At 37.8% G+C, this 18,940-nt stretch overlaps 1 protein-coding gene across 1 annotated transcript in view; it reads right to left on the bottom strand.

The window, feature by feature from the left end:
* The window catches only part of DLG2 (discs large MAGUK scaffold protein 2), an 839,012-nt gene extending 820,602 nt beyond the window's left edge, over nt 1-18,410 (bottom strand). The window contains exon 1 of the mRNA XM_054576362.1: nt 18,284-18,410. Within this exon, the coding sequence (XP_054432337.1) occupies nt 18,284-18,361 (78 nt within the window). The 5' untranslated portion in view covers nt 18,362-18,410. The remainder of the gene's footprint in view (nt 1-18,283) is intronic.
* Nucleotides 18,411-18,940: the final 530 nt, after the last annotated feature.

Consider the following 18,940-nt stretch of genomic DNA (forward strand, 5'->3'; position numbering starts at 1 on the left):
CTTCTTCAAAAGTGCCAGAATTCATAAGGTCATGACATGCTTCCCCCCTCCCCCCCGTGAATATATTATTTTTCAGGCTTTTAAACAACATTCAATCCCACCTTCTCCAGAAAGCTTTCCTAGATGAAATCACACAATGGAATCTTTCTTTTTTTAATTCTATACCATTGAGGAATGGACTTCTTATTTTCCTAACCCTTACCCCACTTAATACAGTCAGGGTATTACTCAATCTTGATTTGTACCCTTGGTTTACACACTGTATAATTTCCTTATTATCCATTAATGTGCTAAGGGCCAAACTTTATGTCCAAGTTTCTTGTAATTGTATCACAAGACAATGTGAATGTGTTCTTTGACTATAAGCTCTAAGAGTGTATCGATTGGTTCATACTTCATTAGAACATTAGAAAGAGTTTGTGTTACAGCATGACCGTATGGTGGTAGAATTCCCTATTTACATGTTAGGCTCCTATTTATCTTTGTGTTACCAGTGTTTTCCCTGTGTTCTACCACATAGTAAGGCTCAAAAGAACCTGAATAAAATGTCTGTTATTTTCTAGTCTAGTTCTATGAACACAGAGAGTCTTAACATTCTTTTAACTTAGTGACAAAAGAAAGGAGTATAAAAAGAAGAAGAGAAGTACTGGTTCAGAATAAAGAAAAGAGGACAGAAAGAAGAGAGATACTGGTTCAGAATAATAGCTAGGTGCTTTATTTAAAAGCTTTACACACACTGTTTAATTTAGTTCTTAATAACAATAGCATGTAGTTTTGATTATTTTTAGAAATGAGAAAACTGAGACACAGTACATTAAATAACTTCCTGAAACTTAAACAATAAACAAAAGTCTAAGTTTAAAACCTTGGTGGAGCCTATCCTTTCAACCATTATTAGACTGTAATGTCTTGTCCAAGTGGTTTTTGAACTGCTTATACAAAGTCTACCTTCTATTCATGGAATTGGATTTTAGCTCTTTACCGATATGCAGGGCTTTAACAAATCTGGCTAACCTTTCCCCCCCGCCCCCGCCCAGATGCCCTCTCTTTACACCCTACTTATCAGTCAGAACGATACACCTAGTTACCCTAAAATGCTCTAGTCCTTTAGCTTTTCCTGTTTTTTCCCCCGACCTGGGAATGCTGCCCTAACCCCCTCTGCCCATTCAAAATCCATATTCTTTCTGACCAGTTCATTTCCAATATTCTCCATGAAGTGTTCTCTATTTCTGGCCTGGAATTATTTGTTCCTTTTTTGGTGTATCTAAAACTCCTGATTTTTGCTTAGAGATAGAATGAATAGTGACTTGCCTGGCTTTTATATTAAAATGTAAACTCTCTCTAAAGGTAAAAGTTCAGTTTTATGAGTTCTAGTATACTAACAGCACCCTACACATTACTTTGTAAACACCTATTCAAAGTTTTGTGAATGGATGATTAAAAAAAAAGAAGAAGAAGAAGAGAGAGGGAAGGAGCAGAAAGAGAGAAGGATTACTTAATTTGGTGGCTTATACAAGGTCCCTGGTGCTTAATTAACTCAAGCCTGCTCTTACTTGAAATTAACATGCATTGAAAGTTCTACATATGCTTTCAAAACAGTCATTGCATTTAATAATATCTGCTCAATACCTATCCCTATACCTGGGAGAAATTTACACTACTAATGTAATAATATTTTATTGTAGTAAATATTTATGAGCTGCAATATTAGGCAGTAACACCAAGTGCTTACAGAAGTACAATCTATTCTGGACATCATTTGGAGCATCCCGAACATGCTGTCTCATACACAAGACAAGCCTCAGAAACCCTTCCATTAGAAATACAATATTTGAGAGAGGCATATATTTTTATGCTCCTCTTCTCTATTATGGACACAGACATACACACAGAAAAATATTCTTCAAATTACACAATTATCTCTCTCTTCAAAACATCCCATTATAACACCGCCCACCCCACAGGAGCACAGGTTTGCAGGGAAGGCTCTGTGCCCCCTTTAGTGAGAGCAAAGTCTCAAGTGTGAGGTAATCCCATTATACTCATTGCAATTACAGGCCTGTGTCCTGAGCCTCCTGCCGACAGAAGGCTACCTCATCTTGCTCCTAATTAAGAGCACAAAATTCTTCCCAAACCACCTTCATTATTACACGCAGCGTGCTTGGCTCTATCAGGCAATACCCTCACATTCTGGAAGAATCAACTGCCTCTTTTAAATCCAAGGTAACCACCCCGGGGTTAATTATGTCTATTAAAGCCTTTTTCCTACACTCAGCAGATGAAGCCCATTTCACTAGAACAACAATGGGACTACAAGAAAAAGAAACCTTGGTTACAATCAAAGGTAATCAGAGAGATCATGTTCAGATGAAAAACAAACACATGAACCAAATAAACAAGAATAAGAGAAAAATCTTGTCTAACCAGAAGAAAAGGATCATGGAAACCTTTTTAGGAAAGTATGCGCTTACTTAAAAAGATTGAAATGGTGAAACAACTAAAAAGCAGTCAGATTTGTTTCCCTTTGACCAGAATATGGCTAAAAGCACAGGGAATATGAACAGATCAGAATGCAAGGTTCTTCTTAGCAGGCCCTTACATCACAAAGCAGTCTCCTAGATAGCCGGCCCTGTGACTCGGGGCAAGTCTCTTCTCTCCCATCTGAATTGACTTTATTTAACCACCACCACCACCACCACCACAATAAAAAAAAATTGAATACAGAAATATCCAAGGTCCTTTCCTGCATTAACATTCATTGAGGGCCACAGATCACTCTGACCCACTCTGAGCCCTCAGCAGGAAACAGCTGGTGCACTTTATTTCACTTAACACCCTCCAGCATCACCAAATGCCTCAGGCACAGACATACTATCCAAGCAAAATCGCAGCAGCCAAAAATGTTATCATAAGGGTGTTTCTCGTCAATGAGGCTGTCATGGTGGGATTTCATTCACCTCTCAGTACAAGTGCTGGGTAGCCCCTTAACTTTTTAATAGCCATGATTCTCAAAATGGGGTCCAGGAGCAGGTGCTCTTGGAAACTCATTAAGAATGCAGTAGGTTCCTCATTCCAAACCTACTGAATACAAAGCTGTAAATAGAGCTCAGCAACCTTTGTTGAAACAAGACCTCCAGGTGATGGTGAGGCACACTGTTGTTTTAGAATACTGGAAGTCTCCTGAAGTGTCTTTTGCCTCTACTCTTGCTCACCTCTGTTATATATTCTTCATACTGCCACCAGATCTGTTTTCCTAAAATCTGAATCTGACCATGTTAACTTCCCCTCTCTCTTTCTCTCTCTCCTTCCCCACATCTCTCCCTCTTCCTTCCTCCCTCCCTCCTTAAACCCTTCAGTGACCCTAGTGCTCCATCCCTCATCAAATAAAATGCAAACTTCTTGTATGGCAAACCTAGCCTTTCACCATCTGGTCCCATTCGACCTTTCCAAATTCACTTCTTCCCATTCTGCTGTGTGCACTCTCTGCTCAGGCCATGAGGAAACTTCTCTGGTCCATGAAAAGGACATGTTCTTTGAGGAATCTGTGCTTTGCTCAAGCTGTTTTCTCTGTTCAGAATGACCTTCCTCACCCTATCGGCAAATTCCTTCTCATCCTGTTAGACTCTTCCCAAGTATCAGCCTCTCTCTGAGGCCTCTTCTGACTCCATCCCTTCCCCTCTACTTCTCCCTTTATGCTTCCCAGTCGAGTTCAATCTATATTACTTCCATTATTGCACAACTTTGATGAATACATTTAAATCATCATGTTATAGGATAGTCTACTGACATAGCTCTCTCCCTCACTAACCTGAACTTTCAGATGATCTGGGCAAGATACCTGGGTTAATTATGTTTATTTTATGTTTATATTTATATACTTAACTGAGAATATATTAGGCATATATTAGGAATTTCAATTATGTTTCTTTGAGCAAAAAATGAATTGGCTTTTGAACACCTACTGTCTACAGCACTGCTATGCTGGTGATAGGCTACTTTATCCCTATTTTATATACAAATGTAAAAACTGAGCCTTGGAGAAATTCAATAACTTCACCAGCTGGTCAAAGGCAATCTGATTCAGATGTAGGTCTTTTGGGCTCTAAAGCTGATGTTTCCTCAACCAAACCAGTGTTTTCTCAAATAAACTAAAGACTGAATAACTGTACACAGCTGTCTTCCTTTGACATGTTTTCACATTTTCCTTACATGTAGTTTCCATTATATGAAATAAAATAAAGACCTAGGTTAAGATTGAGCTAGCATTAGAAAACCAAACACTGGATATATGAAACCAAGCATTTCAGGGCCTCAATTTCTTCATCTAAAGAAAGGCTTTGTTATATATTACCCACAATAATCAGGTACTATTATTGGATATTAGTATAATAGCTTCTAGCCATAATAATCTATAGTTATAAACTGGGTTCTTTGTGTTTGATTATGCTGTTTCAATTGCCTAGCTCAGTGTGGGCACATTCATGATGCTCTTCAAAATTTATTTGATTGACTATTTGCTATTGCAATTGTGTCAATTCTCTTTAAAAATGTTTTGACTAAATAAAGGTATAAAGTTGACCACAAGGTCTTTTTCACCAATGCATATTTAATCCTTGTTTAGATCTGCCAATCTAAATTCACACACACATACACACACACACACACACACACACAGAGTTGGAAAAATTGACTTTTTATCTTTACAACTAATTACACACATTCTATTTTCATAATTTTATCCTTGGTTGGTGCAGCTAAACCATCACAACAGTTATCATCATTGTCAAAGTTTTTACTTCAGACACTCAAATTAATAAAAGCTAAGGAAGAGTTTCATTAGCTGAACCCTGAATTTTCATTATTAATTTACTAGTTACATTACAATACCTTGTAAAACATTTATGCTGCAGTAAATGGAGTACTCACTCCACTTTCCAATGATCATGTGGCATACCTAATTTACTACACAACTAAATATTTAATTACTAATCTTAGCAGAGCTGAAGGTACTCAGCTAAAATTAAATTGCATTACTTGCAACAAAATGCTTAACATCATTACTTTGAATATTTTAAAGTCTTATCGAAGAAATAATGGAAGTTAGAGCATTTGTAAGTATCTCTGAAACATTATTAGAATAATTTTAACATGTAGATGGACCTATTGTAAATTCCTTAGTAGGTCTTTTAGGAAAGTCAAATTTGGAAAATATGGAAGTTTTTACATTAAGACTCCATACACTCAGATGGGTGCAGAGCTTCCGCGTGGGATGATGAGGCGCTCTGAACAGTGGGTGGCTGCACAGCATCGTAAGAACCCTTAATGCCACTAATTGTAAACCTAACAGTGGTTAAAATGATAAATTTTGTTATGTATTTTTAATCACAATAAACATAGATTATATTCCATTTCAGTTATTGTTTGCCTCCTCCATTACACCATGTAAACCTAGAGTTCCAAATAGGCCATGTTCACCATTCACACAACAGCTTCCTAGAAAATTGAAAGTCACCTATCAAATAAATAAATGTATGACTTGTTGAGATTTTTTCCTGCCACTTACTCAGGAATGTCTAGTTTCCTTAAAGAAAGTAGTTCTGTTCCATAACACAAGCTATTTGTTTAACCAGTAATAAAATTATATAAATTATAAATAGGTATGATATGAGAAGAGAGGCAATACACATTCTAGAATGTTAATTAGAAATGCAAAACTAAGCCACCTTCTGGTATTTGAATGTTCTCACATTCACTGAACAGGCCCTAAGAGCACAGAAACACATGGAAGTGTCTATAACACTGAGCAACAAATAGTGATGATGGATATTGATTCCTTTCCAAAAACAGAGCTGGTGCTTTGTGAAGACAGAAGTTTATTATGCTAATTAGAGGCCCTTGCCCTACCTCCTCAGAGGATGTTCTCTCTGGTAGATATCAAGGCAGACACTCATGGATAGATCCTTCTTAAATTAATGACTCAACAACCTAATGGCAGTAATCCTAGCATTTCTGGTGAAATCAACTGCTTAACTCAGGGATGCAGATAATAGTCACCTTCAAAAATCACTTCTCAGTAAAAATCAGGATTGTCGTACCGGGGCAGAGTTTTGCTTGCCCATCCATGCTGATGTGGAGGATAGGATTATGAAGCAGTTTGAAGTAGATCTGCTATAAGTCAAAATCAGATGGAAGAATTGGCCACTCATGTGAGAAGTTCTACAGAACTGCACTGACTCCAAAATCTCTCCCCTTTAAGTGACCTGTCCCATTGAATTAATTAAAAGCATTAATAAATGCCTATTATATCACAAATATGTCCTCACTCAATCCTCATAACAACCCTATGAGAGGTACTATTATTTTCACTTTATAGATGAGGAAACTGATGCACAGAAAGTTTAAGTAACTTACTCAAAATCTCACAGCTACAAAGTGGCAGTGTTGAGATTTGAACCCAAGATGTCATAATTCATAAATTATGTCTTAAATTCTCCACTCTTCTGTTGCAATACCTCATAAAAGAAGTATTAAAAATAGTTTCTTTAACTTAAGGCATTTTTTCCTTGAAAGATGTTACGCATGTCTATATGTGCTACCAAAGAGCATTATCACACCATGTGTGCTTTATGCTAATCTTGGAGACCAGGACTCTGTGGCATGAGAGGCATGCCAGGTAGATCGCAAACAGGCATGATCCCACAGGTCTAGAATGCTAAAATTCAGTAAAAACAGCACAGAGGATTAGGCAAGGCAAAAGAAAGAAAAGTGTTATCTACCCTTCTAAAGCACATCTTAGAGTTTAATTGTTAATGTTCATGTTATGTTTTATTCTTCCTCAATTATATGTGAACTCCCCCAACATAGAGACCATGGTTGATCATTTCTGCACCCTACATAAATCTCAGCATAGTATTATTGGTAGTTGTGTACAAATAAGTCTTTGTTAAATGCCAAGGGTTAAATAAACGTTGAATTGTTGATTGACTTAAAAGGCCAAAGATTTTACTTGAATTTTACTTTCTGGGGACTAGCCAGTAGTTAACCTGGAAACATGGGATAAATGTGACTTGGAAACTGCTCAGGACAATAACATAGGTGAACTATAAGAAACTAGAAGACAAAAAGCATATATTAATCTGAAATGTGTTTAAATGTGTTTTATAAAGGCATAGTGTAGTTCATAACTGCCAGCAGGCGCCGTTTCATTATGCTGTATTTTATCCTGTTTTTTTCAAACTACTGGAGAAATGACTGATATTGAAAGAAATTCTTACTTCTGTATCGCATAAAACATTGCCATAAAGTCCTTGAAAATTCTAGAGACATGTAATGGAAAAAACAACTTTAATAAAATAATGGATCATATTTGAATTAAACATGATGTTCAAAATGTTACACTTGGGGAATTAACAGAATGTTATATGCTAACAGAGCAAGAGGCAAAACATCCTATGACATCCCAAACCTTCTATAAATTAAATCTGAGAACATTAAAAACTGTGATAACAATAAAAAGGATTACTTATGGAATAAAATGAAAAACAGAAGCCGATTAGTGAAGATATTTGCCTCTAAAAATCTCAAAAGTGTTCATCCTAGAGCAGAAGTAATAAAGATGGTTATTTCTAAGAAATAGACCCAAAGTGGCTCTATTCAATTCACAGCAGGAAGATCCAAAGTAGCAGTTAACACAACCACTGGTGTGGAATTGTTTTCCCAGTTCCCACTGACATCCTGTTGGGTAACCATTTTTTTTTGTTTGTTTGTTTGTTTTTTTGTTTTTTTTTAATGGGAGCAGAGCTCAGAAGTCACAGTGATTTTGGATCAATTATTTACTGAAAATCATAGGTTATTAATACTACCATTCAAATATGAATACAACCAATTATATTTTTTTGTGAAATAGAAGGAACCTGTCAGCTGCTGTTTCTCTCAGACAACAAGAGCAGTACTTGAAACTCCCTGGGATTTGATCATGGGAACTAAATGTAGGGACATCCTTCTCAATGGTGTGTGGAGCCACTAAGGCTCCTGCCAGAATGAATCAACTGGTATTTAAAAGGCCTGAGTTCACATCTCCAAAGTTTGGCTGCTGACAACTGACACTGGGCAAGAAAGTTCTCAAACCTCATGTTTCCTGGAAAATTGGTTTGTTCACCTTGAAAGACATAGGAAATAATGCAGTGTTTTGGTTAAGAATGTAGGCTCAGATCCCGGTGCCTGGGTTCAAATCCTGGCTTTATAACTTGTTAATTGTGTGCCTTTGGGAACTTTAATTGACCTTTCTGTCCTCACCTGTAAAAAGGTGATTATTATTTATCCCATAGGATTGTTGTGAGAATCAACTGAATTAGAACATATAAAAGTCTTAGAGTAGTGGCTAGCCCATAGTAAGGACTCAATAAATTACTATTTATGAAGAAAGGAAGTTTCTTTTTGGTTATAAAATTGAGTGTAACATTGCATGGAGCTCTTTGTCTTCCCTTTCTCCCCCACCCCCCAAGACCTCAATAAAGCTACAAAGGTGATGTGATACATTCACCAGGTGGGAACAAACGCCTGAGTCATTCAGCATATATTACTTCACTTCAAATGGGAAGTAATGTGCCTTGATTGATGTTCACCAAACATTATCACTCTCTCTTAAAAACTGCATTGTGTGTTTTGATAGAGTGGAAGTCTGGCAAAGAGGGAGGATGGGGGCAAAATTTCATAAGAATGATCTAAGACTCATTTGTTAAAAAGGAAATAAAAGACTTAGAATTCCCTCATAGTAAGCATTTGGCAGTTTGCACTTGTTAGGATGTCCTCTTAAGTGGTATTTTCTCTTGTAACCAATGGCAGAGATATATATCTCCTCACTCAATAAAACCAGAATGGGAAGGCAAGTCCATTTTGAAACCCAACGGAGTAGTAGAGTAATAGGAATCATTAATGAAAAGGTTAGTAAAAGTTGCTTTGTATTCTTTCTGAACTATGCAGAGTACGATAATGAATGGGAGGGAGGGACAAAGGAGAGAGGAAATAAGGAAGAAGGAAGGAAGGAAGGAAGGAAGGGAGGAAGGAAATATGTTTTACAATGGACCCGACACTCTACTACTATACATACAGTATTTAAGTGGACCAGAAATATTGAAGGATGGTTCTCACCATTTTTATTATGTGAGAACACTAACAGTTAAGGAGATGTAGTTATTTGCTCAGGGTCACCCAACTGATAAGATACTGTGTCAAATTTGAACTCCAGTCTGTATTCTTTCTCTGCCATACTGTTGCTCTTGGGTGTGCCAACAAGAGGATTTATAGAACATATGGAGGAAAGAGATCAGTAAAGGAGAGTTTAGAAGGCAAAGCAACATAAGTCCTAGGCCAAAATGGTGTTCAGAGAAGGAGAAAGAAAACATTTTTTCTTATTCTCTTAAACCTTTCCAAGTACCACCCTCCTGTAATTTTTTCCTCTCCTATGGCTCATTAGTGTTTACCCTTCCTGTGTGAGGGAATCACCAAAGTTTCTCCTGTGAAACACAACAGTTTGATGCCACTATGGGAGTGAGCACCAGGGACACTGACTTCCTGCCTTGGACACTGTTCATTGCATCACACGTGGCTGCAAACTCTTGTGAAAACCAGGAGCCCTCCTCATAGCAGAAATATTCTCCTACAGTCAATATGGGGTGAAAGGTATGGAAGGCAAACCAATTCTGCTTATAAATCAGAATGACCTAGAGAAACAAGTAGGTGTGGAAAGGAAGAAGAGTATTCGGTAAGTTTTATTTTATTTTCATACTTCAAGTTTGCTGAGGGAATAGTTAGCATTCACTCTTCTTTGGAATATGAAGTACAGTGATCCTCAAACAAAACAAAACAAAAAAACAAAACAAAAAACCAGCTAATTCCTTCTTTTTACTTTCTACCCTCTTTTCTAATTAAATTACCAACTTTAATAACGCCTTCCAGTTCCTCATAAGAGCAGATGATGTTGACCCTGCAGAGGCTGTGTATTTGTTGGCACTTACATGCTTAGGATAAAAGACAACACATAACTGATTAAGTATTTCTAACAATGATGCCCTGATCCTGGGCTCTAGAAAACCACTCCACATTGAGCATCACCATACACAACAATCACAGCACCATTGTATATTAGTTTGCTTGGGCTGCCATAACAAAATACCATGGACTGGTGGTTTAAGCAACAAGAATTTATTTCCTCACAGTTCTAGAGGCTAGGCAATGCAAGGCAAAGGTTTTCCCAGGGCTTGATTTCTGACAAGAACTCTCTTCCTGGCTTGCAGATGGTCACCTTTTTGCGTTTCCTCACATGACAGTGAAAAAGAGCATGATCTCTCCTCTTCTTTTATAAGGCCCCCAATATTACCAGATTAGAACCTCAATACTATGATCTCATTTAACCTTAACTACTTCCTCAATGCCTTGTTTCCACATGTCCACATACAACTGAGGACTAGAGCTTCAATATACGAATGCTGAGGAGGGGGCACAATTTAGTCTGCAGCATATGGGATGGGAATCCTCTACTTAACTAGAATTTTCAGATTAAGAAGGTACAAGAAATGAACATTCATGCTCAAGCATAAGCTTGTAATTTTTTGGTATATAGGACAAAACAACTGGAAAATGTCATAGTTTGATGTTCTGAGGACATTGTTGGTTGAAGAGAATTCTGGTATTCTGATGGCTATGGTTTGTTTCACTTCATTGTTAATGGCATAGAGTGGGAAAGAATGGGAACTAGAGCCTCCAAGGCCCATGCTAGAAAATGCTCATCTTTCTTCTTTCTTCAAAGAAAAAAGTCAATAAAGAAGGAAAAGCCCTAAATGTCTCTTATTCCCTCACTTTGAAAGCAGGTGGATTCTCCATTATATTCTTCTTACTCATGCTTAAAGAAATTCCAGGCCTTTTGTATATATTCATTTGACATAAGGTTTCTTTTTGTGTGTGCTAAGCATCATGCTAGGTGCTGGGAACACAGGGAAGAATGAGATCAAATCTTTCCCTTTAAGGACTCTGCAGTCTTATAGTGGAACAGAATTAGATTCAGAGACTTAGAATGGAAGGATTCTGATTGCTAATGAGAAACTCAGGCCCAGAGAGATTAAGAAACTTAGCCAAGGTGACAGGCTTGTTGGAACAGTGCCAGTTAACACACAGGCCTACTGACCCCTGTCCAGTCTTTATTCCTGTACAGCTCAGAATACTCCCTCCAAGTCAATCATTCAACCAGGATTAATTTAGGGCCTACTATGTGTTGACTGAATGAGACAGAATTTATAGTGATTTAACAGCTTAATTGACGGTTTAATAATTTATTTGGAGAAATAAGACTACCTTTGATGAAATTATTAACAAATATTACAAGGTCTTAACTAAAGTGAAATGATTTCTCTATTAACCCCATAAATACATATGCAAATGAGAAGTATACATTATCTTATTATCAAATTTATCTTTACAATGATCATCATGGTTGAGCTAATCTTGCTGGATGAAAGTTACCCCTTCCATCTTTATCACTCAGTATAGTGCCATGGAATACCAGGTAGAGGAAGACTGTACTAAAGGTATATTGAAGATAAAACAAAAAAACAAAAACATTTTGCAACTAAAGTTATGCAAAGTGGACTGAAAGAAGACTATCTGGATGGCTGATCTCTGGAGGATCCCCAATGAGAGATTGGCCACATAATTAGTCAACAGAGATAAGGACAATTAGAGAGGATGGCTGTTGTGTCAGTCTATCCCTTTTCCACACCACTGGCTCACCCAACCCATGAAAAGTTTAAGCATGGTCTGAGTGTTAGGGTAATAGTTTCTGGAGCTGGCCAGACCTGTCTCTGAATGCTGGCTCTTCTACTCATGACCTTGTGCAAATTCTGTAACCTCTTATACCTCAGCTTTTTCATTTATAAAACAAGGGCTAATAATAGATTACCTTAGAAGTCTGTAGTGAGGATTAAATAAAATGATATATGTAAAACGCATGCATAGTGCTCAAGTAAACTTCTCAATAAATAGGCATTACTATTCTTCATAACAATTCTACAGTGATTTTATAACCTGCTCTCTTCATCTCCAACCCACCTTCCCCACCTCTTTCATTTTGGCCATTTCTCTGATCCTGTCCTTTCCCTTTGTCTCTCTTCCTGTCTTGCTAACAGCTGCGCCTTGTTCTCTGCCAGGGTGGACAGCAGTGTGGGAACCTCGGAACAGGTGCTTCTGTCCATTTTGCTGCATGAATCACCTGCCAAATGACAGGGGATAACTGCAGGGCTGCATTCAGCATGGACAAACACCTGTCCTCTGTATCACCACAGCTAGACAGACACTGGCGCTGAGTCATGCTGCTCACGACCAACAACCAATGTGGCCAAAGGCTCAGAATGCTCTCAGAAAGGGACCTGAGGGGGCAGTCTATCCATCCCTCTCTCCTGGTCAGGCTACTCTTTAATCTGCCAGGAGGCAAATATAGACAAAGGAGGACCATGGCATTCACTGAGGAGTGGAGTCTTTAACATCAGGATGTATCTTCTTATCCCTAAGCTAAATTTCAGATTTTGCATTTAAATTCATTTTTTAAATGTATCTTTCACAGGGAAAAACAAATTTAACACCTAACTCATTATAAAAATATGTCATATGTATAGTATAATATATAGTCTATAATATTAAATAATATAGAGTACTCTGCATGCATGTGAGTACATATATATACACACATATACACAGGGTATTATTTACCAGTTAACAGCTTGTGTTCTAGAGCCAGACATGGTGTCTTATCCCAGCTACCTACCGGTGATGTGTTTTGCTGTAAAAACTAATAATAGTAATAATCTCACTAGACCCTTGTATTAGCACAGTTCTTGGCTGATAGAAAGAATTCACTGAAAGTTAACTACCATTATTGCTGTTATTTAGACATGTAAATATATAGTGAGAGAACAGTAGGGTTCTTAGATCTCTCTTCTACAATCTAAATCACTCCTGTTTGATTATTGTTTTTAATCAGTTTCTTCTATAACCGTCAACCTCATTTTCCCTCTATACCTAAATCTAGAGAAGGACATATGATGCCAGTTGAGTCAGATTAGCACAGGATAAATGTATGATATATTTTAAGAGTATCTACTATATTATCCTATGCCAACTAATAATATGATTTGCAAAGAAATAAAAGCAATTTGATAGCAAGTGTGTAAACGTTTAAACACTTTATTTATATTAACTCATCTTTAAAGTAAAATCATTTATTATTCATTTTTTCAGCTATGCCATACTTCACTGATTTTAAAAATATACTTTTTCACATTTTAACATCTCTAAAATCAAGATGTGTCTTGCAGTTGATGACATGTTATAGTTCTTTGACAATCTTTTTTTTGTACTTGGTAATACATGAAATAATGGTGCATCGTGCAACTGATGACAATCTAGAGTTGATAGAGTACAAGAGACAAGCATGTTGTAGGGAGTCCTTAAGGTCCAAGAATTTAGTGAACAAGACTGAACAGTCCTCCTTTGAGAGAATCCATTCTAATTAGAAATACAAAGGAATAAAAAAAAATATTTCAACATATGTGTAATGGCTGAGGGAGCCAATGAAGACAGATCATGGGCTTGTTAGGGCCAGGGAAGGTTTCCTGGTGAGGGTACCTAAACTAGGAGTGCAGTTAGTGAAGGGTACCGCTGGCCTGTGGTTTGCTTGTCAGCTAAACAGTATAAGCAAACTCCTAGCAGCTTAAAAAAAAAAAAAAAAGAAGGGGGCATTCAGGGATTTGAATGTCATTTAGAACAGAATTAGAGTATACATGAAAGAAGGACAAGGTGTGAGGACAGAGAGGAAAGTAGAGGCCTTTTCCTGATGGGCCTTGCAGACCAGGTTGAACTGCATTCTGAGGACTCTGGGGTGCTACTAAATCATAGGTGTATGTCCATTTGAAGAACAAGAAAAACTGAGGCTTAGAGCAGCCATTTGATTGGCTTTAGGCTGGAAAGCAAAGAACAGTACTAATTTAATTCCCTTCCTCTTAGCCCTTACCTTAAGCTAGATGTGCTTTATGTTATATCAGGATTACCCAGGACATTATTCTCTCTTTGGCTATACTGCCAGCAAATGCATTACTAGATTGTCCTTCACTTTAGTTTATGTTAAATTAATGTGTTTGGTTTAGATGGGAGGAGGCTAGAACCAATATGTTGGGGGTTTTTTTTTAATTCTTTAAGGTGCGTATGGCCTTATTTCAGGATGTTTGGGTTCAGTTACATCACTCACATGTTATATATCACTGCCAAGTTCACCCATAGTTGTGTCTATTAGGTGATAGATATTGATGCCAGTCTTTTCTAAATTCATCGTGCATTCCCTTTTCAGGGTGCATGTTTAAAAGATAGATGATGATAGATAGATAGATAGATAGATAGATAGATAGATAGATAGATAGATGATAGAAAAATTACAGAAACAATACTGATAGGGAAGTGAAGGTTCATAATATCTTTATACTCTTGCATATTATTATGCCAACAGGAATTGCATTTCAATTTATCATAAAGCTTCTTCAGCTGTCCTTTTAGAGTAATGCAATCTTAAGATTGACTAAACAAAGCAATTTTAGTTGAAATGTGACAAAAAGGTATAATAGGAAGACATTAACTTTTAAATTAATTACATTGGGTCAAATAAAAAAAAGAATAATTATTTGAATGAAGATGTTCTATTTGAACCAGGCTTTTTTGACTCATATTATCACATTTAAAATAATTTTGTTCACAGGATTTGTTGGTATGCAAATACTGTCTTTTTAATGAAAGAATAACAAAAAAGAATAACAAGAATAACATTGCTTTTCTTTTTTAGAAAAATGACAATGTGACTCTCCTGATATCTTTGACTAAAAAAGGGAGTGCATCTACAATTGAAAAGCATTTAGGTCCTTTTTGATCAAAGACATCTTTAGTTTCTATAGGATAAGCAATGAGTACAAATGTCAATGTTTAGTTCATGATGATATGACAATTACTGGCTATTTAAAAGAAATAATATGTGCCAAGATGAAAGCTTGCTACACTAATCCAACTAAATAGGACAAATAGTGTAAATTCTTTAATAATAGGACAGACAACCCTCTATTCAAGATAGTTTAGACATCTTCTTATCTGAAATAATGAGGTTGAGTTATACAATCAGTAACTTTGATTCCTTAAACCTCTTAACTTTAGATTTTAATATCAAAAATGGAAGACAAGATAAGAAGGAATGGTGAAGCTTGTTAACACAAGACCAGTAAGTGATAGGAGTATAGATGAGGATGCTAGAGAATCCAGGAGTCATTTTTAGTATGGGAGACTTAGGTTCAAATGCCAGCACTGACACTATCAATTCTGTGACCTCGGGCCAGCCACTCTTCCTCTAGGACTTAAGGAAAACAATTTCTACATCAGAGAATTTTTGGGAAGCTTAAATGCAACTCTATGCATAAAGCAAGTGATGCATAATATGTGTGAACAGGGACTACTGTTAACATTATTATTTTTGTGATTATTATTACATCCCACGCTTCTATTTAATTCTGTTGGCATTAGATGAAGTAAACAGTAGACCAGGCAACCATGAATAAGGCATACTGAATGTTTAGGGATGGCATTTAGGCTTGCACATTCCCAATTAGCTTTTCAATTAACCCCAGCCTTGAGGAATATATTTCCCAGACCATATCTGAATGCTAAAATAGGACTGATGAGCTATTATGAATGCAGGTTGTTTTATTAGAGTAGGAGGAAATGAACTATGCTACCTATTGCAAAGAGAAGCTGAAATTTACAGAGGACACTAAAACTAAATCACAATTACTGTCTATGATACAGACTTTTACCTCCCCAAAGCTAAAATATACCCTGAATCTATCAATAGTTCTTTCACATTTAAGTATACTAGTCACTTTCTAAATAAAACTCAATAATAATCTTATTTTGTTCATCTTCCTTCACTATACAATAAAACATGACAACACATAGTCAGTAGCTCTTTATATCCCCCTACATGTTTGCAATTACGTGATCTCTGATGTTATAGTGACACTTTATACACATTTATTCAGCTGGCAGTATCATTTCTGAACTGTCTTCTCAGTTAAAGTATATTACTGAACTTATTATACAAACAGTAATGCACAATAGTTGGCTTAAATAAGTCATGTGATAAAATTAGGTACACAGAATAAATCAACTATTTCCATTCACCAAGCATTGACTGAGGGCCTTCATTGTTCAAGGCAGCATACCTTTAAAATTATTCCAAGAATTCTGTGAATACAAATTCCATGGGGAAAAAAAGTAAAAAACCGAGATGCTCTTTTCTTCTTAGTTATCATCACCTAGTAATCAGAATTAACTCCTACGAGCTCCCCTGGCTAGTACAAGGGCATTAGAAATAATAATTCTTCATTTGGTTTTTATCATTCAAAGAGCAAAACTTCAGTTCCCTAATATTGATTTCCTTACTCTCCAAGATAAATAAAGAATTTAAACCCTTAACCCCACATTGGTTCCTCTTCCCTGTTCTAAGCATTAGCCTTCACAGGAATGAAAGGGAAATTATCAAAGTCGCCTTACTAGCTTCTTCCCACACCTAAGAGATAGAAGCTCGTGTTACTTCATCAGATCAACATCCTTTTAGGTTCTATACACTGAATTTCATAGGGCTGCTTTTCTCCATATTCAGGCCCAAGCCTGAATTAAGTGTCCCTGGGAGACTCAACTTCTCTTTGCATACGAATTTGGCATAAGGCCTCATCTCCAGTGGCTTTCAGAGTCATTTGCGGTCCAGTCCCTGACAGTCCCCTCATCCATACAACCTATAATTTTCATAGGAAGAAGGCAGTTTTTCAAAACATTTGCTCCAATAAAAAAACCTACTTACAAGTCTCTTTCCTTAAAACTTACTTGAGAAGCAAAACAAATAAACAAAAAAACCCCCATCATACAATTGGGTTTGAAGTCTTTTTACCTGTGATATAGAGAATAGAAAAGAGATCGATTCTACCCCATTCTTGCCTCCCCCTCCCCCACCAAAACGTCATTAAATAACAAGTTTGCCATCATTCTACAATCTTCAGTTCTGGATATTCTAAAAGGTTACAATGCTAAAGTCCGAACTCCAATGACGTTTTCTCTTTTCACTCTACAGACAATTGTATCTCGGTTTATCACTGGATTCTTGTTCATGTTAGCAACATTTCTACTCTGAAGAAACAAATAGCAAGTTAAATTGAAGGAACCTTCTTAGTGGAGAGAGAAGACTGTGTGACAGGCTAGCAAAGCCATCTCCGGATCAATCTCACAAGTAGATTTTAAGGCAGAAAGGACACTGGACCAAAGATTGCACCCTTAGAATAATATGAAAAACCCCCACTTCACAAAATTTTGCTTCCTTTGGAAATGTCCCCAACACCTATCAAATTGGATTCAGATTACCTAAATATGACAGTTTGGCCAGTGCTCTGAAAGCAGAGGACACATTAGAGATACCAGCTTATAAAAATGCATCTTAGGACTTACAGGCCATTTTAATGTCTTAGAGAATGATAATTAATGAAGCACATCTACACAGAGGTTTTCTTGAACCAACTAGTCATGCTGAATAGAAGAAATACAAAACCATCCTCTAAATGCCCATGACTATCCAATTACAAATACATTTCTTGCTAATTGCGTACACTTTGTAAATGATGGCTTTGCTGATTTTAAAAAAATATCAGACACCCCTGTGGAATCTGGTCAGTGTTACTGAGAGTCCCCAATATGTGTTCCTAGGGCACAGACTGGGACGTAACTACCAGAGAAATGCGTGGGGATTTATCATGCCCCCTTCAGAATCAAAGGCTGTAGTAATAAAAATAATGCAGTATAGCAACAAGTTTACTAGAGAGCTCCCTGAAGAAGCAAAAATTTCAGCTGCTCACGTGCTTTCACCCTATGTCATTTAAAGGAAAATTAAGTCTCTGTGGAGACACTCTCTATTGATGATACCACCAAGTATTTATTTTGAATAGCTAGTGATTCCACTTAACCCCACAGGCTTCCCTCCTCCTAAGTAGCTAGGCTCCAAAAGTCACCCCTTCTGGAAGTGGCATGGACTACATTCCCAGTGAGAGGCAAGCTCTCATCCCAGGCTAATCAAGACTGCGTCTGTGCTCCGGCTAGCAGTCCAGAACAGGCAGCTGGCAAATCGGAAAGGTAATCTTCATCCCCACTTGCTCCATACCTTTTCGGATTTCGCCTTCCTGGCGTTGTGCACGAACCTGCGACCCAGCTTCTTGGCATACCAGATGGAGGCAAACATAGCGATGCCAATGGCAGAAATTCACAATGAAGCTGCTGCACAATTTCCCACCTCGGCTCACAGACAAACGGAATCGGGCGGGAGCTGTCACTTGCAGGCTGTTGCTTTCTCAGTCCCTCATGCTGGTTAGCGGAGGGAGAGGGTGGGAGGAGGGAGGGGTTGGGGGGAAAGGCGGTCCTGTTTGGCCAGTCTGCAGGTACATTTACATCCTGCCAGCAGGAGGTCCAGGCGAGGCGGGCGCTGCTTTGCTAGCCAGCTCATACAACCAGTCAGCTAAGTAGCTGCAGTTCTTCGGCACCGTCACCTCCAAAACTCCATGTGTGTCTGGAGGAAGGGAAGCCGCAGTCAACTCGCCCGGGAGGAGGCTCACCTCCCGCTCTAGACTCGGGCAGTTACACTCCTCGCTTGGCTTCCCTCTGTCTTGACGGTACGTGCTGGCGGCAGTGGCGTCGTAAAGACAGACCCACATAGAGCCTCCCAGGTAAATCTGCCAAAACAGGAGCTGCCAGGCACAGAGGAGAGAGGAAGGGCCACCACAAACCTGGCCCTGTGGGCACAAACAGGTGTCCTTAAAGCCCG

This window comes from Pteronotus mesoamericanus, unplaced genomic scaffold (assembly GCF_021234165.1).
Source record: "Pteronotus mesoamericanus isolate MK-2021 breed Mesoamerican mustached bat unplaced genomic scaffold, CSHL_Meso_final contig_33, whole genome shotgun sequence".
Lineage (NCBI taxonomy): Eukaryota > Metazoa > Chordata > Mammalia > Chiroptera > Mormoopidae > Pteronotus > Pteronotus mesoamericanus.